Source organism: Equus caballus, chromosome 27 (genome assembly GCF_041296265.1).
Source record: "Equus caballus isolate H_3958 breed thoroughbred chromosome 27, TB-T2T, whole genome shotgun sequence".
NCBI lineage: Eukaryota > Metazoa > Chordata > Mammalia > Perissodactyla > Equidae > Equus > Equus caballus.
This window is the reverse complement of record NC_091710.1, coordinates 23,020,072-23,045,883: the sequence shown is the minus strand read 5'-3', so window position 1 is coordinate 23,045,883 and position 25,812 is coordinate 23,020,072. Positions and strand designations below refer to the sequence as shown.

The following is a 25,812-nucleotide window of genomic DNA, read 5'->3' as shown; positions in this document are numbered from 1 at the left end:
TGCATAGACAAATAGAAATGCAAATGACAAATATGAACATACATACATACTTAAGAATTGTACAATTAATTATTAAACAAATGCAAATTAACAATAATTTCGCATGTTAGAGGAGATTAAAAAGACTAAGAAATTAGTCTGGGCAGAATTTGAGGAAATGCACATTTTTATGCATGATGGGTGGGAGCAAACACATATATTTCTTGGAGACAATATAATATTTATGAAAATTTAAATGGTGTATATATTTAACCCATCAGATTTCATTGTTAACAATTTAAGAAATCAGATGAATGTGCAAAGGTAAACGTACAACAATGGGCATTGTACCACTTTTTACAATATTTACAAAATTTAACCTTATTCAGAAGTCCATCAGTAAATGATTTTTCAAATATAGTATGGAAGAGACATACAGGGAAACAAACTGAAGCCATAGAAGGATGAAACAGATCTAAATGGACAAAAGCTCTGCTGTCACAAAAATATTAGATTATAAGTAATATGTGTAATATAAATATATTAAATGTTTGAGTATTTAAATATATCAGTATACATACACTCAATTATAAGCAATATTTACGTATATGTATAAATACATATATGTAATCTTCAATAAATCCATTGCCAAAATTTCATAATCTTAATCTAACATTATAATAGATTATCTTTCGTGTTGCATTTTTGTACAAAGTTCAAAGCTTATTTGCTCATGAGGCCTATAACACTATGAGTGAACACACAGACCATGTACATATTTATAAATAATGGAATCCACTTTCCTTATTTAACTGCAATATTTCAAAAGAAATCTCCATATCAAGTAATTCTGAACCTTATTCCTATTTTGGAAAATGTTATTGACAAGGATTTTAAAAACAATATGTAAAAATAATGTAATCATTACATACCCCATGTCCTTGGCATTTTGTTTCTGAGATACACCTGTTTTTTCCTGGGTAGTCACTGACAAAGAGGCAAGCTCCTCTGGAACAATACTAAAAACAACCAACAACAAAAACTGTAAATGTAAATTCAAGAGTTGAGCAATTGTACTTGGTACAAAAATTAGATGCCGTAGAGATATGTATACATGTATATATAACATATACATGTATATACGTATATATAAAAGATGAATCTGGATTTCAGGACATCTACTCATTCTAATAAAAGAACTTGAAGTCAAAATGGTATGTTTTTACTTTATCAAGTATCAGATTTTGAGAATCAGATACTATTTTTCCCTTGAGGGAACAGAACTGTGCATTTATTGATACTAATTGGTATAAGAACAAAAATAACCAACTTGTAAAGAGCTAAGATCTGTCTTTGCACTTTTTACACATTTTTATAATATATACTCACACTGAATCTGGGAAGGAGACGTTTTTATACTCATTTCACATTTGGTGAGAAGTAAATTTATATTTTTAAGGTCATGCCATGAGTTATTGACAGGGCAAATATTCAGTGCAAGAACTACTTTACTCACAGAACTCAATGATCAATGCTAAATGCTAGGGTTCTTGTCATTTTTTCATTTGCCAACTTTAATGACAATATCTCTTACCTTCCACATTAGCAATGTGACTTTGAGCAGCTTATTTCGTCCCTCCATACCTCAGTTTATCCATCTTTGAATTTGGAATAACAATTATACCCAAATAAATGAACTATATCGATCATGAGGATGAAATAATTTGTTACACATAAAGGAACAAAAGCAGAGTCTGGCACATGGTAGATGCTCATGAAATACAAGATGTTGTTTTAATTATTCATTTATTTAACCTGATTTTCCTGTAGACTTTATGTTAATATTCCTCTATCCAAATGTTAATTTAATTTGAATATCTTTGGGGGCATCCTAAGATTATCTGCTGGCTTTTCTCAAGTTATCTGATAGAGTATTCAATATACGACGCATGGTCTAAAACCTTCATTATTTTCTATCGCCATTGGTAAATACAGAATGAACCTCGGCTTGCTCATTAACTGAAAGTGCTCTGATGAAGCCAGAAAGCCAGAAACGAAATGTTGAACAAACCAGCATTACCCGTCCACAAAACTATATTCACTCTAGTACTCCTTAAACATTGTCATTGAAGAAATAATAAATTAGTCATACTTCACTGGGTTGTTTTCAGAAGAAAAATAAGCCAGGAAAAGTTAAGATCCATGCTTCCGATATAATTTCCTTCAAGTATGTGTAGCTGGCTCTTCTGTAATGACGAGAAAACCCAGGGAAGCAATAAGAGTACTTAGCCCCGGTCAACACCTGGGATGATAACTAACATGCAAGAATTCCTTCGTTGAACAAGAGACAAATACTGTCTCAGACACAGTCACATCACGGTTTAAAAACAAATCCCTAATATAACTAAGCACACATTTCCTAAAGGGAAATGCCTGGATTGTGTAAGCATATTTTGTTACAGTCCTATATATAAGAATGCGTAAGAAAAAGGCAGTTAATTTTAAGTTTTCATTGATTAGCTCATCTATTTTTGAACAATTATATGCCTCAAACATATTCCTTTTCACATTTGAAATCAAAGTGCTGAGATGTGCTTAACTCCCCTAATCTACCTATGTCAGCTAGGATCAGTTGGATAAACTATTTTCCTGTTCTACATCTTACAAATGAAAAATTCAAAGCAGCTTTCTATCACGACCAATATTAAGCAAACTTGCCTTGCTGGAAGAATGCCTATCTCCATGTAGTAGTATATTGTTCACTTAGTACATTACAGTATTAAATTTGTGACAGTTTTATTTAGAATTTTTGTTAAAATTAATAAGGGACACATACTTTTCTTCATGTTGATAAATAAGAAATAAAATCTCTCTCTCTCTTTTCCTATCTGTCTGTTGGTCTATCAATCAAGATACATAACCACAGAATGATTTCAATTCAAACTGATGACTTGGCGCACACAATAGCCCCCTTTTTTCCAATGAATGAGAGTAGAGGAGAATCATAAAAAATAAGTTAAAAGATGAGAGAATTAAGAACTTCCTGGGATTTTGAAATGAAATGAAGGGGACTGATGGATAAAAGGAAGTGAGAAAGCAAACACATTGAACACAACAGCAAAGGAGAGAGCGAGCTGATCAGTCTCACCTTGCTCTAGAGGAAGTGCAGCCTCAGAGTCACAAGGAAAAACAGGAAGGGTCAAAAGAGCAGGATCTGGAAGGGTGGCTAACATGTAGAATTATCAGTGGAAGTCTGTCCACAAACCACAGAACTACTTAGCTCTCAATATCCGCTACTCACCTCTCGCTTTCTCTCAATTACCAAAAGCAGTCAACACAACATTTTAATCCCAAAGCAGAAAATTTAGTACTTTGGGTACTTTTAGTACTTCAGGGTACTTTGTGCCCTAAAGCAGTTGAATTAATGGTGACTACAAAATTCAGGCTTCTCAAGTGGTCCGTCCTTTAGAATAGGCAGTATCCAATTACTACTGGAAGTCCCATGGCCTAAAAGCCAGCTTCCAAAATGAAGACTGTCATGTGACAAACCCCAGTCACACAGAGAAAGTGGCCAATTAGGTTCTTTATTAGAAAAGGTGTGGTAGTAAAAAGTCATGCCAGCTTAAAGCTCCTACTGAACAAAGGAGGGAAAGTCAAAGCCTTTGTCCTTCCTTCCTTCCTTCCCTGCCTCCCTCTATCCTCCCTTCCCTCACTTCTTTCTTGCTTTCTTTTCCTTCCATGAGGACATTGGCCAGTTGGACATGAGCGAATGATCAGACTTGCCCAGGCAGAGGATCACTGCTGGAGAAATGAGTAATGTGCAAAGCTTTTAGCGGTCATATAGGGCTGATGTGAAAAACCAGAGGGTTTTCAAGTGCATTATTCATTTTCCCACAAGACATTTGCTGACTTCAAGGATGGCAAGGGATGGTAGAGATGAATTTAACCAGCATGGCAACCTTCTGTGGTATTTGTGTGCCTAGTTCCCATATGGTTTTACTTCCATTGTTGTCATCGCCATTGTGTTTTTCCTGCACGTGAGATGTTTCACTCTCACTACTTTTAAGATTCTTTTTCTTGTCTTTAATTTTTAGAAATTTTGTTATGCTGTACCCTACTGTGGATTTCACTGGGTTCATTCTACATCATGTTCTTTTGGCTCCTTGCATGCGTGCGTTTATGCCTTTTGCCAAATTTGGAAACTTTCTAGGCATTATTTCCTCAAATACTTTTCCATCCTTGAATTCTCTCTCCTATTCCAGGATGACAACGACATGGATATTATATCTTTTGTTTCAATCCCACATGTCCCTGGGGCTCTATTCATTTTTTTTCAGTCTATTTTCTCTGTATTGTTCAGATTGAGTATTTTCTGTGATCTTTCTTCAGCTTCACTGATGCTTTCCCCTACCCTCTCCAATCTGCTCCTGAGCCCATCACTGAGTTTTATATATTGCTTATTGTATTTTTCAGTTCTAAAGTTTCCAGTTGGTTTTTCTTTGTATCTTCTATCTCTTTGCTGGAACTTTCTATTGTTTCATTAGTTTCAAGCATGTTTGTAATTGCTCATTCAAACCTTAAGGATGGGTGCTTTACATCTTTGAAGATATTTCTAATATCAGTGCCATCTTGGTGTTAGTGTTTATTGATTGTTTTTTCTCATTCAAGTCGAGATTTTCCTAGTTCTTAGTATGAAGAGTGACTTGTGATTGAAACCTACATACTCTGAGTTTTATGTTGTGAGACTCTGAATCCTGTTTAAACCTTCCGTTTTAGCAGATCTCCTCTGTCAGAGCTCTGGAGGGGGGATAAGGGGCCACTGACTCATTATTGCCAGGTAAGGCTGGAAGTATAGCTTCCACTAAAACCTGGGATGAGAGATGCTCCTACTTACTGCAAAGGTCAGTGATGCACAGGCTCTCCCCTGGGCCTCTACACATACCACTCTTGGGTGGGGGGGGGAGGGTAGGTGTGTGGCGTATTTTTGTGTTGTTTGGCTGAAGTAGAGCAGCTATTGTTTCACAGTGTACTCTCTTGCTAGGCTGTTCTTTTGGCTAAAGAAGTCAAGATTTCCTTGGTGACTTCTTTTTGTCAGCTACATTTGGTGTTTCTGAGTTTCTGGCTTCTCTGGCACCCAGTTTGGGATACATGGGGCAAAAAGAAAAGGGAACGCATTATTATGTTGTTCCTTGGGTTCTGAGGTCCCTGGCTAGTTTGCCTTTCTCTCTCCAGCTTTCAGAGCCTTCTTATGTTTGCTTTACATATAATATCCAGGGCTTTTTAGCTATACAATCTAGAAGGAATAGGGAAAAGTGTATCTAGTAGGTCCTTCTGGAACCTCAAATCTTTATCCAGTGATTTTTCATCACAATATAATACATTTATCAATATTTTACTTTATATGTAAATTAATTTTATCATTTAAAAATCTTTTGAGTACACCAGACACTATTCCCAAGTTTTCTCTGAGGTCTTTATTAAAACATTTTGACCTGCAATGCCTCTAAAATAATGTTTTATATTTTAGTCTATAGGTCACTTAATTTATCCTTGTTACCCATTCTGTATTGTTTTAATTACTTAACTTTGCGATGTCTTGATATTTAGTAGTTTCCAGTTTCCATTTTCTCTTTAAAATTTCACTGACTATTTTGTATTTTTAGCCCTTTTCATTTTCATATAAACCTTAAATCAGTTTTTCAGTTTCCAACAGCAACACATCCCCTCCCCCAAAAGTGTCCTCCTGGGAATTTTATTTTTGATAGCATCATATTTATCAATTGATTTTGAGAATATTGACATCTTAACATTATTAAGTCTTCCAATTAAGGAGTATGATTTATCCCTCCATTTATGTAAACCTTCTTTGATTCTCTAGTAACGCTTTGCAGTTGTCAATGTAGAGGTTGTCTTGCATATCTTTGATTAGATCTTCCTAGGTTTTAAATGCTTTGGAATGCTATTAAGGCCACAGTATCTTGATGCTAAGGCTTCTTCTAAAATCTTTATTTTTTTTACCTGTTTTAAACTTATAATAACTAAGACAGAAAGTCACAGAGTTGCTACAATCTTGGCGTGGGGAGGACCAGCAAGACAACTTTAAACCAAAGACACAATCTATGTTTTAGTAGAAATCGCAACTCACAGAAGTTCCATGTGCAATTCAAACAGTAGAAACTCAAGTTTTTCCCTGATTTGTCATCCTCCGTAATATTGTAAATATACTTCCATGTCACTGAAAATTATTTGCAAATGTCATTTTGGAAAGAAATACAGACATGCATTGCTTAACGACAAGGATTCATTCCAAGAAACACGTTGTTAGGTGATTGGCTGTGTAGCCTACTACATAGCTAGGCTATACGGTACTAATCTTATGAGACTACTGTCATATATGCAGCCCATTGTTGACCAAAGCATCATTATGTGGCATGTGACTGTACAGGATTGGATATACTGTAATTTATGTAACCAACCTATAACTGGCATTTAATGTGTCCTGATTTTTTCCTCTATTATAACTCACATAATAATTGCTCTATAACAATATATATTTCCTAATATCTTAAAGTTAATTTAACATTATTACATTAGAAACGGGTTAAAAAGTATGCTATTATCTTCGACTCCTTACATGTTTCTAAATCACTTTCCAGAAAGTTTGTGCTAATTTAAACTTGTTTCAGGATGATAATAAACTATGCTTCTCACCATCAAATATTGTTTCCAATGCCCAAATGATAACACCAAAGCAAAAACTGGATATTCATTTACTTTGTATTTATTGAATCACAAGTTAGGTGGAACATTTTCATGTTCCTTAGTCATACGCTTAATTTCATGAGATTTTTTTGCACTAATACATATTGATGTGCATGTATTTTATGTGTGTGTATGTGTGCACACATATACATAACATACATATATATTGTGATATACGTTTATATTGTGGAGTATATTCTCTGACGCCACCCGGGTGTCCAACAATTCAATTCAACTCAATTCTGACACAATCTACCTGGAATTAGAATCAGATCCCACAAGTTAAAGGGCTCAGTCCCACAAGATTGCCTCTACTTTGACATCAGATGCAAGTCCCAGACTACCCACACTTCTGCCCAACTGACTGTAAATAGAAGGTTCCCATGGCCCTCTCCACAGGTTTGATAATCTGCTCATTTGGCTCACAGAACTCAAGAAAACACTTTACTTAGGTTTACCGGTTTCTTGTAAAGGATACAACTCAGGAACGGCCAAACAGAAAGAGATGTAGGCCAAGGTATGTTGTAGGGGAGGGAACTCAGAGCTTGCATGTCCTCTCTGGTCACATCATCATCACAGCAAATTGATGTGTTCACCAACTTAGAAGCTGTCTGAATCTCATTGGTCAAAAGTTTTTATGGAGTTTGATCTCCAGCCACACCACTCCCCTTCCTGGAGGTCTGTGAGTGGGGCTAAAAGTTCCAACTCTAATAATTTGGTCCTTCTGGTGACCAGCTCCACCTGAAACTCTCTAGGAGCCCCACCCTAAGTCACCTCATTAGCATAAACTAAGGTTTGATTGGAAGAAGATGAGTAACAAAAAACATTCCTATCATTCAGGGGATTCCCAGGGGTTTAGGAGCTCTGTGTCAGAAACCAGGGACAGAGACCAGATTATTTTGCTATGTTATACCACACATATATACCATTTTAATGCTTTTTTCTAATGAATGAATGATTAAATTAGTTAACAAATATATGTATTTACTCTGCCATATTTACCACAAAACCTTTTTCAGTTTGTTTTAAATGACCTTTGAAGGAATGATGTATTACTTTATAATGTCAGCACCAGTACATTCCTTTGAGATTACTTCATTATTTTTATGTGAGAATATCTATTCCCTTCTGAGATAAGTTTACTATTCACTTCCATTTTCCTCTTACTTTTCATTTCTTAAACTGTTATATCTCATTGTAAAGTATTTTAATTAAAATGTGAGAAATTGTGTACTTTTTTCTTTAGTCAACTAATTTTTAATAATAATAGTTTAAAAATCCTTTATCTTTTATGATTCTCAAAATTTTTAAGAAAAAGAAAAATGACTAAAGCTTAGACTATGTTTTATTATTGTGTCTTGTGGGAGGGCTACATTTTTAACAAGTATATTATATTTTTGGAGAAAGAATTAGAGGAGTAAGTTAATGAACAAATAAATGTTTCACTTTCATTACAAACTAATCTCTTTGCAAACTACTGCGAGACTAAATACTTGGCATTTTTTGTTTTCTTATTATTCACCTTGTTCTGACCTACTTTTTTGGTGTATATTTGATTCTTTTTTTTTAACACAAATTATTGCAGACCAGATTTTGTCCTAATGAAGAGGCTTACATTTTCAAGAATGAGAAAATAAACTTAAATATCTATAGTAAAATTCACAATAAAAAATAGATAGTGAAGCAATTGTTCCTTTGACCAACAGAAATTCGGAACTTCGAATCTTAAGATCATAAAGTGGTAACCAAAATGTGTAACATTAATTACAAATAAAAAATCTTAAGGTGTTTCTCTCCCTCACTTTCTCTTTCTCTCATTCATACACACACACAGACACAGACGCTCAGATACACACATACCATACACAGAATCAAGTAAAACTTTTATTTACCTTTTGCTCATCACAAATAGTGCCATCAACTGCATAAGTTCTATCGTTGGCTACAGATACTGATCTATTTCTTATGAATGCTGACATACATACATGGCCTCCAAGGAAAGTATACTGAATATCATAAGTTGTCGATGGTACTATCTGTGAATGTGTCCAGTGACAAACCATCTTTCCACAATGGATTTGCCTAGTAATATACAGCAGAAAAAAATGTCCATATAAGATACAATATATTAGGTAAGTAACGGTTAAAAATAGGACAACTAAAAATGTTACTCAAATCATAACACCAAAGCTATTCAGAACATATACCATCTTATGAAGTGCAACATATAAATTCATCTGTATATATGGGTTCATCATTCATTTCTAGTAAATGACCCTTTGCTGTACACACACATACATACACATGCATTTGGAAAATGTATAATTTTCTGAATACGTACTTATAATTACAACGACCCCTATTACAGTTTCCGTAGTCATCTGATTGAAAATTCACTTCTTGTGTACATAGATAAGTAGAACCTCTAGCAACTGAAAACATAAATAAAGTTCCAATTACTCATTTTAAAAAAAAATTTTAAATCAAAAGTGTGGTAAGTTTCTAAAGACATATCTAGAAAACAGCGATATCCAGTCAGTGTCATCTACTATAAATTTTTGGTGTTATCTACTGGCTATACAAGAAAGAAAAGCACTAAAAACTACCCACTTAAAAAAAAAGGTATCAAAATGTAGAAGTGATTAAGAAGTCAAAACGTCATTTGCTCTTTTATCTACAATTCGAATACAACTCCTTTTCCACCAATCACCTAAAATTTGAGTAATAGCCAATTCATTTTGTCTTATATTTATTAGTCCTATTTTACCTCTTCACATAGCTCAAAGTTGCTTTCATTTGCAATTTTATTTTCAAATTTGAATTTACACAAACAAGACTTTTTATTATGACTACAGGGTGGATTACTGACTTTAGAAAAATATAGTTTAAAAATGAACCCCAGAAAAAAGATACAACTATTACATTTTCCAAATAACTCTAAACACTGTACATCTGGATCTCGGCATGTTCCCCCATAGCAAAAGGCAGTTTTATTATTGCACGGTTCTAAATCAAAAGCCTTTGTATCAGGTACACAAAATTCACTTATTCCATTGCAATATTCTGTAAAATCACACGGATCTTTGCTTTCCCTACAGATAGTTCCTCTTCCAATTATCTGTGAGACAAAAGAAAACAATACTTTTTAAATTAGTAAACCAAAAATGTAAAGAATTTACATAGAAGCATTATATGTGTAGCCATCATTTCCATTATTATTATATTTTAACTACTTAAAGTTAAATTATGAATTTACTTAAACATTCTAGTGAAACAGATTGGAAAGAACGGAAATGTCCGAAAATCAGCCACAAAAGGTCACATATTATATGGTTCTACTTATATGAAATCCTCAGAATGGGTAAATCCATAAAGACAGAATGCAGATTGGTGGTTGCCAGGGACTGAGGAGAAGAGAGAAAGGAGAGCAAGCACTTGAAAGGTTGGGGGTTTCTTGTTTGGCTGATGAACATGTTTTGGACCTATATAGGGGTAGTAGTAGCACGTTGTGAATGTACTAAATGTCACTGAATTGTTCATGAAAATGGGTAATTTTAAGTGAATTTCACCTCAATTTAAACGAAGGCTCTAGCAAAAGCTCTGATAGTTAAAATTAGGTGGTTATCCTGAATATTTACTTCAAGATAAAATGAAAATAGCTGATATAAAGCTATGCATATTTGTTTGTCAACTATTGATGCTTGGGGACTAACTACACTCGTAAAATGTTGTCTTAACCATCTCTCTAAAATATTGCTTATCGGACATCTTGTTCATTTCTGCATTTCAAGAAATTTTCCTTTCAGGACCTACCCCACCTCCACCATGATGGGTGATAAATCTCAAGAATCTGCTTCTAAATCAAGATGATAATCAGAACACTTCTCCCTAGACACAGTGATTGACACAGCGGTGGGAAATTTAATTTTACAGGATCAGTCAGGCTTTCCTTCACTATCAAAGACTGACATGGACGCTGGTAAAGAGAGGATTACTCTACTGTTCTGAAATATTGTACACTATGGACTAGAAAAGCCAGGAGCTGCAATGAACGATCTCTATTACATGCGGAGAAAGCTTGTTTGAGAACTGTCAACCAAAAAGCAAGGATATCCAGTAAGTAACTAGAATGAGAATCCTGTTGTACTTGTTTTAAACAAAGATTCAAGCGAGCATGAAGCTAGACTCATCTTTTACTTAAGCTACATAAGCTTCATTTGCTTGGCCATTCATCATCAGCACACAACTGACCAATACATAATCAGTATTACGCAGTAACAATTGCAATTTTTTAAATTACATATAGGAATGTCTGAGTATTAGTCAGAAACGTTAATTATTTTATGTGTCAGCAAAACAGCTGGTTAAATATTGTCTTCCGTATCATTGCATTGGGACTTCTGTCTATCTAAAGTGAACGTGCAGAAGAAAAAATCTGGATTAAATCACTAAATTTCAGACAAGCATTGGTGGAAACTAGCCTAATTGAAAGTAGACAGAAGAAAATAGGAAGCCCTTTACACTTACGGCCAATTATGAAAGAGAGCTGAATGTAAGACACAGTGAGCCTTTAAATGACAGCAAAGCCAAATTGTATACTATAACACGTAATGAAATTAATGTAAACTAACATAGCACACTTAGCTGTCACCCTGAAGCTCTCCCCAAAAACTTGTACGGTGAATTTTCACTCCACCAAATACAGCAATTATCCCTAGTTTAAAGCACTATCCTTTGGGATGTAGGTAGCGGGCAATGGACTCTTTAGAAAAGCCTTATTGTTCAGTCCAACTGATTTGGAGACAAAGGCCAAGAGGAGAGCTCTAGTGAAGGGAAAAGCAACATCATTTATTGCTAAAAAGTAGAAATTCTAGGCTGGCCTCTACCTTCATGAGCCTTGAAAACAAATGGCCATTGGCTTTAATTACTAGCCCATAGAGTGAAAAAGAACACACATAGAACAAAGAAGAATAATGTTAGGAGAGGTCTCCTTGACAGAGAAAAAACAAATCTGGCGTCAAAATCTCTAACTAATCAGCTTTCATGTTTGTCATAGACTTTTGAAAATGACAAAAAAAGGTGACGTGCTACCATGAAGCAACCGCCAGAAGACAAATCTCACCCAGTCTCCACTCAGATGTGACTAGAAAGGAAAACTGAACGGAGAACTTCCCAGGAGAAATCCAGGATTCAATCCCCTCCCGGGGCCAGAAGTGCTTGCTTCAATATTAGTCATGCTACATACTGCTGCCTATTTAACATGGATCCCTTTTTTCTTATTTTCAAAATGAGGTTGTTTAAAATTATTACTGTCTATTTATTCAAACTTGCATGTCAAGTGTGTGTTGAGTGGCTTATGTATAATCTTCTCATAAGTCATTTGATCATGAAGAGCTCAGCTTAGGCACGACGAAGAGGAATTCATCACCCAAGTGATCTGACATTGGTATGGAACGCAATCACTGGATGTGCCTTAGTGGAGACTGAAACAATACAGAGATAGAGCTAAAAAGGAGGTTGAAAAAGACGCAAGGACATCCTCTGAATTCTGAAATCAACTCTGGAACCAGGTACATAAAGTAACGTAATTGAAAGATGTGTAAAACAAAAAGTAAAAAAAGTGAATGAAGAAGGACACAAAAAATTCATGAAAGAAAATAATGTAATAGTTTGAAAGCTTACTTCACAAGTTTTTTTATCACAGCATATTCCACTGCCACACTCTGCATTTCCAATCAGAGTACAATTTTCAGGATGACAGCATTTTTTATGACTGCATTCCTAAAAGCAAATATAATCATATTTTCAATCAAATAAATAATTGTATTTATTGTCAAAATATACTAAAGTATGTCTCTAAGTTAATTACATCACAATATGATTTTTACTACTGTGTTTATTCATTCAATTTTTTTGGAAGAAGATTAGCCCTGCGCTAATATCCGCTGCCAATCCTCCTCTTTTTACTGAGGAAGGATTGGCCCTGAGTTAACTTCTATGCCCATCTTTCACTACTTTATATGTGGGACCCCTGCCACAGCATGGCTTGATGAGCGGTGGATAGGTCCACACTTAGGATCCGAACTGGCGAGTCCCAGGCGTCTGAAGCAGACTGCGCGAACTTAACCACTATACCACCGGGCTGGCCTCACTACTGTATTTATTTTTAACATCACTTAATATATTTTCAGTATAGAAAAGCAATATAGCAATGAAATTATTCATGATTCATATTAAAGAAGTTGAACTCTTAAAAATGTACTGCAATTTCTTTGTGTTTGTAAACACGTGCTGCAAGTTTTTAGATTTTTTTCATTTATTATATGATAAGTAATTTTCCATCTTATCAAGTCTCCTCAAGATATCTTTTTGGGAATATATAACAATTTACAGATGTCACAAAATAGAGGTTTCTATAGTATAACAACATTTTATTATTGTAAATAATGTTTCAAAGAAAATGTTTTGGCATTATTTTTTAGCTATAAAATTTTATATTAAAGATTAATTCTACAAGTTATTAGGTCATAGTGTACAAAATATTAAGGGCTGTTTATAATACACTCATTTCCCTCCTTATATACAATTATCTATTCAATGCAAGAGTGGAGTTATGTTTCACAAGACTTATAGTAATATTTAAAAAATTAGTAAAGTGGATAAGCACAAATAACTGTGTCCATATCTTTTTCAATTTTATCTTTATTATTAATGTGTAAAACAGTTTACATATCTATACATTCTGGGTTATTTTATATTTCTAAGCCTATATTTCTGTTGCGGTATTCCTCTATTTCCTTTATTTGTAAGCATGTTTATATTAATGATAGGAACGCCTAGCCACTAAGATATGTTACTACATTTTACAGTTTATTGTGAAAACTCATTTTTGTTTTTGTGAGGTTCTTTTTTGGGGGCAATTTTTTGATGTTGTGATATTGTGAAATGGAAAACTTTTATGAAATCTGAAAACTATCATCATTTTTGTGTATTTGCTCTTTGAGTTTATGGATAAAACTTTTTTCCACCCTAACCTCAGTAAAAATGTGAATGTGTAGTGTGTGTGTAAAATGTTAGTGTCATATATATATATATTTATTTATTTTTATTTTACATCAAATGTTTTGACTATTATGTTAGCAGAGAAGCTGTAATAATGGATCTTTTTCCAAAAAGACTAGTTAAATTTATCAGTTGCATTTATAGAATAATAATCTGTTCCTGATTTTTTGTAATACCTGGATTATCTTGTAATATTCTATATAAAATTAGATACAATGTCTTCAATTATACTAACTGCACAGTTATTGTATTATTAAAGCATATCAAAACTTTATTACTATATAATACATTTTTATATTTACAGGAGTCAGATAATATTCTTTTTTTCAATTTTCATAATTCAATATTAAGAGGTGTGCTCTGCTTCAAAAAAATATTTTAGTAAAGAATTATCTAAAGTATTTAGTAAAGATAGAAGATTGAACACACACTAAATATTAATGTTGGAGAGAAAAAAGCAAAAATAAATAACACAAAAGGGAAATTTCCAAAGGCTGAAATCAAAGAGAGAGCCTAGAGTGGAGAGTATGATTTGACAAAACTCAATGTATAATGGAAATCTATCTAAATGCCAGGCTTAGAAATAGACTTTTAATGACTTGTGGTCTAGGTATAGAATCCCATCACTGGAGGGATGGAAGCCAGAATTTTGTAAAATAGGCAGCTGTGGTTTATCATTGAGAAATTATAGAAATCAAAAGGACATTCCTTTACTCCTAGTAGTCCAAATTTTATCAAATGTTCTTCAATATTATTCAATATCAAATTGAATATCAATATCAAATATCAATATCAAATGTTCTTCAATATCAAAATGTTCTTCAATATCTTATCATTTTTTTTCTCTTTGTTAATTTAATGATATAGGCTGAAAAATACTGAAATGTTTCTCTATTTCTGGAACAAACTCAAGAAGCATATATCTTTTCATATACTCATTGGGATTATTTAATAATTTTGATTTAGACATTTTGAAAGAATTTTCCAAAGTGTGAATCAATCATTCAAAGTACTTTTAAACTAGCTAAAGGAGGAATCAATAACTTTCATGATTTAATCCTATTTCTATATGCCTGCAAAGAACACTGGAAATTGAGATTTTAAAATATGTAAATAATCTATAATAACATTAAAAAATATGAAATACTTAGAATTAAATTTAAGTAATTAAAGGCATGTAAATAAATGGAACAATATACTATATTCATAGTTGGAAAATCACAAAATTATGAATATGTCAATTGTGCACAAATTCATCTATAGATTCAAAAACTCCCGAAATTCCAGCAAAGTGTTCTTTGGTGGGGGTAGAAATGGAAAAGTTGATTTTAAATTTTGCATAGGTATGCAAAGACTTAAAAAAGCCAAATCTATCTTGATAAAGAAGTACAAAAGATGAGGATATCTTTTACCTGATTTTATGAGCTAGGGTAAGGAGAGCTGGAATTGGTGCAAGGATAGATACACAGATCAACGGAACACAACTTAGTATGTGGTAAATTGTTTTTCAATAAAAGTATCAAGGTAATTCAAGGGGAAAAGGATAGTCTTTTCAACAAGTGGCATTAGAACAATAGACTATCTATATGGGGAAAATATACCCTGATCCTTAACCTATAAAAATTACTCAAAATGGATAACAGACATATACATAAAAGCTAAAAATCAGTAAACTTCTAGAATAACACTTATGAGAAAGCTTCATAATCTTGGGATAGATAGGATACAAGTAGCGTAATACATAAAAAAAATATGATAAGGTGGATTTCATCCAATTAAAAACTCTGACTCATTGAAAGACATCATTAAGAAAATACAGAGTCAAGCCACATACTGGGAGAAAAATCTGGCAAAGAGCTTGTATATCGTGTATATTAAGAATTGCTATAACTACACAATAAAAAGAAAAACAATCCCATAAAAGTGTACAAGATATTTGAACAGACACTTTAAAAAAGGGACATATGAATGTCCAATAATCACATGAAACACTGTCCAATATAATTAGTTATCAGGGAAAGACAAATTAAAACCACAAAGAGATACCAGTACACACTCAAATGACTAAAATGAAAAAGACTGACAATAACAACAATTAGTGAGGATAAGGAACAACTGTCACTCTCATACACAGTTGGTTGGAATGTAAAATATGACAATTATTTTGGAAAGCAGTTTGACATTTTGTTGTAAGTGTAATAATAAATTAACATATAACCCAGTAATTCTACTCCTAGATATTTAGCCAAGAGAAATGAAAACCTAAGTCCACACAAAGATTTGGACATGAATGTTCTTCGGAAGTATTTTTCATAATACTCCAAACCCAAAACAACCTAAATGCTCATTAATAGTTGCATGGATAAATACACTATGGTATATCCATACAAAAAGATACTACACTACAATAAATACCAGTGAACTACATATACATTCAAGCATATGAATGAATATCAAAAATATTATGTAAAGCAAAAATACCAGAATCAAAAAGAATCCATAAGCTATGATTCATTTATATGAAGTTCAATAGTGGGCAAAAATAATGAGTTGTGACAGACTTTAGAAGCTTAGATACTTATGGAATTGACTTGGAGGAGGTAGAGGAGAACTCTCTGTGGTACTATAAATGGTACTATGGTACTCCAAAAAACTCAGGAAGTCAGAAGGAAAACAAATATAAATAAATATAACGAAGACCACTTAGACACATTGTAAGTCCTTGTGTTGAAAACAAAAGACAAGGTCACAATGCCTATGTGGATACAAAGAGAGATGGGTCCTATGGCCAGGTATAGCAGGCAGAAGCAGACTTGGTCACTGAAGTCTTCAGTGACAATGAGGGCAAATGGTTGTTGAGGCTCTTGATGAGTTCCATCAGTGTGGAGGTGTGGTCTTGTAATACTAAAGAAAGTGTATCACGGTTATTGTTTACTCACCTACACTATCAAGAAAGTAAAACTACTTATATTCTGCTGGTGGCCACAACTATAGGTATAAAAATACTTGGTGATCAAGAGCAGTTAGTCACTCCAGAATTTACTGAGATACATTCTTATAATGCAAGAGAAAGGAAAAAAATTAGAGCTATACTTAAGCAAAAGCATGGTGAAATCATAAAACCTAGGCTCATCCAACTAGCATATTAGGGATCTACAGAAGTTTTGCTGGATTTCAAGGCTGGGAAGTCACTTGGTCACTTAAGAACCAACCTCATGCTCTAAGCACCACTGGTCAATAATCACTCTGGCTAATGAAATGGACATGGAGTAAGAGAATGTAAAGACCTACTGGGGCTGATTGCAGTAGGTCTTTACAGTCATAATAAAACAGTGGCCTACCCAAGATGAATTCCCATTTTCCAGTAAATACCCTTGGAATCCAGTGGAGCAAGCTTCCACTTCTCTTTGTTCCACTGTGACTCCATCCTGGATTCTTAATGAAGACTAAGAAGGCCCAGATGATGAAATAGTCACCCGATCAGATCCGTTTGTCCAAATGGTGCAATCAGGATATCAGAGACAGCTGAACCTCCTCTGGTGTACCAGGAATAATCTCTGAAAAAAGTATCCAGGAACTGGGCAATGAAATCCCCAGAATGGACAAAGCCTCGGAAAAAGCTAAACAAAATTTCCTGCAAGACAAGGGCTATAAAAAGAAACAAACCAATAGTTCAAGTCTACATCATAAGGCCATGTAGATCTGGATGTTAAACCAGAGAAAATTTAATGAGGAAATTGATGGTCTGCCCTTTGGAAACATTCTCTCTCACTACTGGGCTAGAGAAGAGCCCTGGTACTTGAAGATTTGGGTTGTGGCCAGGGAATATTCCTGCCTTCCTTTGTACTTACTGTGGGCAAGCAACAGGAAGACAAGAGGGTCTTGATCCCCTATGTGACATGATGCCATTTGGATTGGCACCTTCTCTGTACACAGATTTTACCTCCTTCAAAAACAAACAAGACAAGGATGAATAGCTTCATTCATATGAATGAAAACCATATATACTGGTCAAGGTGTGTTGGAGAACTGATGATAATGAAGTGGCCAAGCCATTTCATCTCTCCTGGGCACTGCAGCACAATCCATTATGATACCGGAAATTTCCCAGGGATGAGTTTGAAAGAATATTCTTACTGGATTCAGAAATACTTTCAAATTAGAAAATGGAATCATATAAATTTCTGGTGGGCCCTCTGGGGCCAACACATACTCTAGTAGGTGTAGCCAATATTACTGAATATATGGTGGGAATAGATATTTTATGTGCTTTCAATATTTCTCTGGATCTAAAGAGATGTTCTCAATGGGGAAATGCTACAATTTGGACAATGATAGTGGGATGAGTATACAACTGGAATACCATGTAGCTCCCTTGACCTATCCATATCCTTATTGTGAAGCAGCACAAGATACTGGGCTAAGTGGGGAGAGAGAAAGTAATAGGGGCTTGTTGAGGAGAAAAGAGAGCTGGAAAGGAGGTCACTATCTTGATCAAGGAGACAACAGAGGGAGGGATATTCAAAGAAACCTAGCATCTTATAATAAATCTATTTGACCAGCAAAAAAGGCCAGTAGTGCGCAGTGCCTCACGGTGGCTTACAGCAAGTCAAATATGGCAGTGGCCCCAATGACAAGGGCAGTTTCAGATATTATCATAATCACAGACTGTAGGCATCTAGAGTGTGTTGGTGGACATTAGTAAGGTCTTTGTTTAGCATCCCACTACACCCAGAGGATCATAATCAGTTTGCATTTGCCTCATGTAGCTTGGGTTACAATAAATTTCCATGTGATTTGCTATCGCTGGATATTCTGAGAGCTTGAGAAAGTTGGAATTGGATAAGAACTGTATTATTACCACTATATTGGTGACATCATCTTAATTGGAAAAACTAGAGACAGTGCACAAATTGCCCAAGATGAAATGGTCCAATATCAAAGTGAAAAAGGCTGGAGAACTAATTCAAGATACAAGGGCCCACCACTCAAGTAAAGTCTTTAGCAAACATGTGGGTTGACACCCAGAAAACAATACTTTAACCTGTAAAATTAAAAAAGAGAAAGAAAAAGATAAACTGCTAATCTTAAAAACCTCTAGGAAAAATGGAAAAGAAATCCATGTGTTGGCCATGTTCAGATATCATACACAATTTATAATACACCTGGGTGTTTGAAGACTGTTGCAATCCACTTATAATCCAGACTGGACCCCAAAACAAGACCTAGTGTTTCCAGCACATGGGATCAAGGAAGACCGGCAAATGTGCCTGTTCTACCATCTACAGTCAAGTGACATGGAAAATCTGGGGCACATATCCCAGAGCAATGGACATGGCTAGTGCTTGCTAATACAGCTTGTAGGCCCTTACTCTCCTGTCAAGGGTACTGTTTGGCATTGACTGTAAGAGAAACTTTTTCCAGGTATCATATAGCAATTTCTTTCTGCACAGTGGATCTTAGTCATACTAGTCAAGGACTCTTAAATGGGCAATATTACACATCCAGTCAGACAATGGTGCCACTTTTAGAGCCAAGAATACTTAGCATTGGGCAACTGGCTGAGGTAGTCACTGAACATTACATGACCACATTGTGCACCAGCAGCAGGTGCCATTAAAAGATGAAATGTACTTATGAGAGAAGTTGAAAAAAGTAAGTGGAGAATCAAGGCTTATCTCTCAGTGCAGCACACACTTAAGACAGGCAGTATCATCTCTAAATGTGGCAATTCCCTGGAAGTAATTAGATTCAGAAGGAAATCCAGACTGACTCTAAAAGAACCAAACCACATTATTAAACCTCCTGTTTTTCTGTTATTTATTCCCCGTGTCTACCCCAACATGCCAGGCTACTGAGACTGAAAGGTAGCAGATAAGAACCAGGGAGTGGTAGACACAAACACGGTGCTTCTTTTACTGCCAGCTTTGCTTGCTGGATCAAGGTGATAATGGATAAAAATGATCACGGCTAAGAGGTCAAAACTCCCAAGGTGATCCTGCTGTGGTTCACATATCAATGGATGGGAGATGTTCTAAGATGGTACAAGATATACAAGAAATAAACTACTAAACTACTTAAGGATGAACCCAGCTGAATGGTTTGGTTTGCCCTGGTGAGGATGGGAAAAGAGCATCTTACTGTAGATGCTGGTCATACTGACCTCATGACTATGGAACAAGAGCAACAACTCTGGCAGATGGAGAAGGAACATCTTAGATAGACTCTGGCAGGCCAAGGGTGAGAAGAGGGACAATTGAACTCTTGGCTCCCACAAGACACTTGGCCTGGCCCTGTCAATTCAGAATGCTTTGGTGATCTTGCCCCAGACTATCACCGCTGCCTTAACCTAAGGACTGGAAACCCATTCTATAAGGAAACCTTAACCCGAGACTTGTTGACTTTAGAGGCAGACAGCTGCTGCCAAAGATAAACTTTTCAACACTGATGTGGTTCCCATTAGTCACATTTTATTGGATCAGGAGTTCTGCACTTCCTACCGAAGGAAAAACAAAACTCTTCTGTATGCTTTCCTCAGGTCCATAGCTACTACTCTGATTGCTGGATGTATCATCTCATGACCCTCTTGATGAAAACCATGAGCTGTTCCTTTGAACACTTCATAATATAGATTTCCTTCTACAGGTCCCTTCTGGCACTTAGGTTTCCCTCACTTTAATAATCTCCACTTTCTGTCTCCTAAGAATTGGCAAGAATCGATCTCATGTCAGGAAAATATTGCTGCTGAGATTGCTACAAATGTCTTGGCAGAAATGATTTCACCCAAAGTAGGCCAATGTATTAAATCTAGGTTTGCTATGATAGCCAAATTGTTGTTCTTTCACCAAAACTGCAGTCTGTTTGGCTGGAAATATTTAAATCCATTCAAGGAGTTTGTCCATAAAAGGGACACTGAATTGGCTCAGTCTTGTATCCATTTACTATTTCTGCTGTAGAAAATTACCATAAGCTGAGTGGCTTAAAACTACACACAGGCATTCTTTTACAGTTCTGCAGGTCAAAAGTCCATAAGGGGTCTTACTGGACTAAAATCAAGATGCCGTGGGTTCTACATTCCTTCTAGAAGCTCTAGAGAAAAGTCTATTTTGCTGCTTTTTCCAGCTTCTAAAGACCACCTGCATTCCTTGGCTCATGGACACTTTCTCCATCTTCAAAACCAGAGTCTAGCATCTTCAAATATCATTGTCACATATCCTCTGACTCTGACCTGCTTGCATGCCCCTAATAAGGACCCTTGTGATTACATTGGGCCCACCTGGATAATATAGGATATCTCCCCTGCTCAAGATCCTTAACTTGATCTTATCTTCAAAATCGCTTTTGCCATGTAAGGTAAGATATTTGCAAGTTATGGGGATTAGAACATGGGAAACTTTGAGGGTTATTCTACCACATTTCACTATCTGGTCCCCAAAGATTCATGTGCATCTCGCAGGCAATATACCTCCATTTTATCCTAACTCAAATTTATCTAAAGATTCAGTGAAACATCTTTTGATCTTTTTGTTGGCAGAAACTGAAAAGACGAACCAGAAATTCATAGCAGAGGGCCAAGAATATTCAAGACAATCATGAATTAGAAAAACAATGATGGGGAATATGTAATATCATATTCCATGAATTAATAAAAATCTACAGTGATTAAGATAGTGTAATGTTGGCACAAGAGTAGGAAAACAAATGTTCACTTGATCTATACTAAAATTATGATTCAGAGCAGTGAAGGAAGTATCGTCCTTAAGTAAATTGTGATTGTTCAATTTGATATCTATATAATATATATAACAATAAATTACAGCTGGATTGCATATGTAAATATAAATTGTAGAAAAATTCCAACCACCGTTAGAGGAAACGTGAACATTTTTGTGAAGTATAGAGCAATACACATAAAGTGGCATGTGTCATCTATTGCTGCAGAACAAATACTTAATGGCTTCAAACAACAATAGTCATTTATTATTTTATGATTTCTTTGGGTAAACATTCAGGTATACGGCTTAGAGGAGTAATTGTGGTTTTGGGTCTCCCACAGATTCTAATTCTAAAAAAGAACTTAGATACAGATCTTTCCTTTTTCACAAAAATCAACTCAAAATGAATCAGAGACGTAGGAGTTAGAGAAAAAGGAAGGAGAGCTGAATATGTGAACTGAAGGGGATTTTTTAGGGTGGTAAAACTATTCTGCATGATACTGTAATGGTCAATGCATGTCATTAGGAATTTATCAAAATCTGTAGAATTGTATAACACAAAGAGTGAACCTTAATGTAAACTACTGAATTGAATTATAATGTATCAATAGTGGCTCATTAATTGTATAAATGTACCACACAAATACAAGATGTTAATAATAGGAACATTGTGTGCTGGAGTTGAGGTAGAGAGTGGGGCAGGTAAACAGAACTTGCTGCATTATCTGCTCAATTTTTCTGAAATCCTAGTACCACACTAAAAAAATGTCATTATTTTTAGGATTTTGTAGCCCAGAAATATATTCTACAAATATGTATGTTGTATGTTTAAGCTTATTAAATATTTTAACTAATCTGGCTATTAGTCTGGTCTTTTATGCCTTTCAAATATTTTTGTTCTTTTCTAGTCTTTGTGGATTTGATAAATTTTTTCTAGGTTTTCACACACATAGATAAACACTGGGTATTGCTAATACTTTTTATACAGTTCTGGGAAGTTGACCAAATCCATTTCAATTTTATCAGGTAAGGCTTAGAGCACAGTTTGCTGTTCTGGACTTCCACAAGGATGTGTCATCTCTAGATTATACCAATTCTTGTAAAATACTATTGAGTGTGTAGATATCCTGTCACAATTATAACATTTTTATAATGACCTGCACTGAGAAACTTGTTTGCTTTGCACTGCATGCCATTTAAGTATAACTGGATGAAAACAGACTACCATCCAAATAACCTTCTTGATCCACTACTATACTGAGTTACAAACAAAAGCAGCTAAGTTTCTATGGCAGTAGGTGGAGCTCAGCAAGAAGAAGCATTGAAAGTAGTTCAGGATAAAAGGAGTGAGGGTGAAAAGAAGGTCCTGCCATTGGGCACTGTATCTGATTAGGACTCCATGCAACTGCAGGCATCTCTGACCACCTTCACAGCTGATTTCATCCATTGGCCCTGAATTTCCCTTGAGGTTCACTGGTTCCTGGAATTTGAAATCAAAGCACTTTATCCCATAGTTAAGTGAAAAAAAGGTTTGATTCCAATATTCCCATTCTGTTAAAAGTCCTTTATAAAATCCAATTCAAACGGGTGGGTAAACCCCCAAAAGTTCCACTATAAGAGATTGGCCTCTGACGCTTGTAAACTCCACAAATAGGAGGCTTTCCACTCATAAGAAACAAAAGTAGCCCACCTACTGCTGCAACTAAACTACTAGATCTCTGGGGGTCCTCTTCAAAGACTTGTCTCCACCAAAAGAACTTAGTTTAGTGGAGAAACAGCATACCTCTGAGCCTTCTACTATATTGATGATAAATTGCTGACAATTCACAGGAGTGAATGCTGATTAAATGACAGGAAAATGTGGGTAAGACATGAAAAGACTATTCAAGCATAAGAAAACCCAAAGTAAGTAAGATATCCTCAATTCAAAGTTATATTCACTTAAATACCTCATAACATGGCACATTCACTTCTTGGTATACAGCCTGAGAACTGCAGGCACATGTGCAGCAGGAGACATGTGCAAGAAAAGTCATAATTGCAAGTGTCTTAATAGTCAAAAATTGAAAATAACAAATTTTCATTGATGCATAATAAACTATTGTATTCATAAAATTAACACTAAAAGCAATCAAAACAATTGGACTATAGCTACACTCAAAAATTGATGAACTTTTGAAGTACAATATTGGGTGAAAGACCAAGTCACCAAGTGATATAAACCACAGGATTGAAAATTATATAAAAGCATAAAACAGTCAACCAAACTATATTGTATAAGGAGTAAAAATAGGAAGGAAAAACTATGATGAAGAGTAAAACACAGAAATGATTACACTAAGTTCTAAGCAATGGTTGGAAGGAAGGGGCATGTGATTGCAAAGGCACACACAGAGAACTTCTTTGTCAGAAGTAAGGTTTGTTTTGACCTGAGTGCAAATTATTCAGGTGCTTGTTAAGTGTATACTCATTGCACTCTTCATCAACAATTCATGTTTATATTTCATGCATATTATATATCATAATTAAAAAATGAGAATGACATAAATATTTATTGTTAAACAAAAGTGGGCAGAGAACTGTCCTATCAAGAGAATTGCCCTAAAGCATATTTTAAGAAATAGAATATAATTCAAATGGAAATTATTTCAGAAGGAAACGTTGACATGTCAAAATAAAAAATGCTAATAAATAAAAGGAACGGTAGATAAAATAAAGCCACTACTTTCTGAATAAAGTCTTCAGAGTACTTTCTAATGTAAAGAGTAAAGATGACTGAAATGAAATATTTACAAAAATGTTATGTAAGCTAAGTGAGTTGTAAACCATGCTATTTTGGGGGAAGGTGGCTCAGATATGGTTAAACCTTTAAAAAGTATGGTAAAAATTCAAGGATAATCAGTAAAGGGAAATAAAAAGTACATATCCACTAAATCACTGAAAGAAATAGTGGAAGAAAGGAAAACAAAACACACAGATCAAAAGAAATGAGCAAAAGTTCAATTAAAAAAGAAATGTGGCAAAATACACATAAAAATTATAAATTTTGAGACAAATAAAATTTTAAAAGTATGCAGTCTAGAGGAGCATAAGGAGTTATAACAAATAAATGTAACAAGGTATCCTGGTGGAGATCCTGGAACAGAAAAAGGCTACTGGGTAAAAATAAAGGAAATCTGAATGAACTATGTGTTTTAGCTAATTAAAACAATATGCAAAAATTTAATCACAATAACGTTTAAGGGAATAATCTTGTAAATCAAAAACAAATTAAATAAGAAATTAAAACCCAATGTAGATATCGAACTTAATAGTACAGAAAAACTAAGTGTGAATAGAGAAATATCAGGGAAATACTAATTAAAGCAAGCTAGTGTGTGTGTAGATATAGAAAGAGATATATAGATATGACCGGCAAAATAGACTTTAAAACAGAAAGCAACATTAGAGATAAAGAGATTCAGTATTTGAAGGTAAAAGAAAATTTCTAGGAAGATATAACTATTGTAAATAAATTTGCGTCATATAAAACAGCTTCAAAATATATAAAGCATGAAGTGAGTAAATTATAGTGAGAATTAGGCAAATCCAACTGTATAGTTGGAAATATCAATACTATTTTTCAAGTACTGAGAGGCCAGGCAATCAAAATCAGTAAAAATACAGATTTGAGTCACTCACTTAAAAGTTATGATGTAATCACGTTATGCAGACTTTTGTTCCTAACAATTAAAGAGCTTTCAATTTCCCAAGTAAATAAGGAACATTCCAAAAAATCATCACACATAAGCATATGAAGGCAGTCACAACAAAATTCAATGATTAGTTGTCTTACCAAGAACAACTGAAAAAAAAAAGATATGTGCAGAAAGCTAAATATAGCAATTACAAAGGAAGGATTATGACTAATTGAATTTTGTGAAAGCAAGTTAAAATAAATGAAGCTACCCTGGATGCAAGGACTAAAACTAAAAGGTGAGGCAGTAAACAACAACATACATTTAATAACTTAGTGAACTGACGCAGTCACCTTGGAGGAATTCAGGAGATGATTTAGGTGATGATTATACTACTAATGGTACTGATGTTTATGATAAAGAAAGGTGGTTATTACTTTTAACAGTTACACAATGAAGAAAATCTATTTCTTTAATCCATGCTACACTTACCCCATAGTTACTCTTCAAATGCTTCAAATCCAGGATGAGTCAGTTATCACATGCCCCCATCTCCCTATCTTAGAAGTCTGATAAAATAGTGCAGCATTTGCAAAAAACGTCCTCCCCTTTTATAC

General features: G+C 34.7%; 1 protein-coding gene across 6 annotated transcripts in view; it reads right to left on the bottom strand.

Moving 5' to 3' along the window:
• LOC100056890 (A disintegrin and metallopeptidase domain 3) overlaps positions 1-25,812 on the bottom strand; it is a 98,066-nt gene that overhangs the window by 14,504 nt on the left and 57,750 nt on the right. For all 6 annotated transcript variants that reach the window (XM_014736540.3, XM_023630464.2, XM_070252938.1 and 3 more), the window contains 5 exons: positions 12,424-12,522; positions 9,664-9,859; positions 9,083-9,173; positions 8,634-8,823; positions 912-998 (listed from right to left, as the gene is read on the bottom strand). In XM_014736540.3, coding sequence (XP_014592026.2) covers positions 912-998; positions 8,634-8,823; positions 9,083-9,173; positions 9,664-9,859; positions 12,424-12,522 — 663 coding nt within the window. The remainder of the gene's footprint in view (positions 1-911; positions 999-8,633; positions 8,824-9,082; positions 9,174-9,663; positions 9,860-12,423; positions 12,523-25,812) is intronic.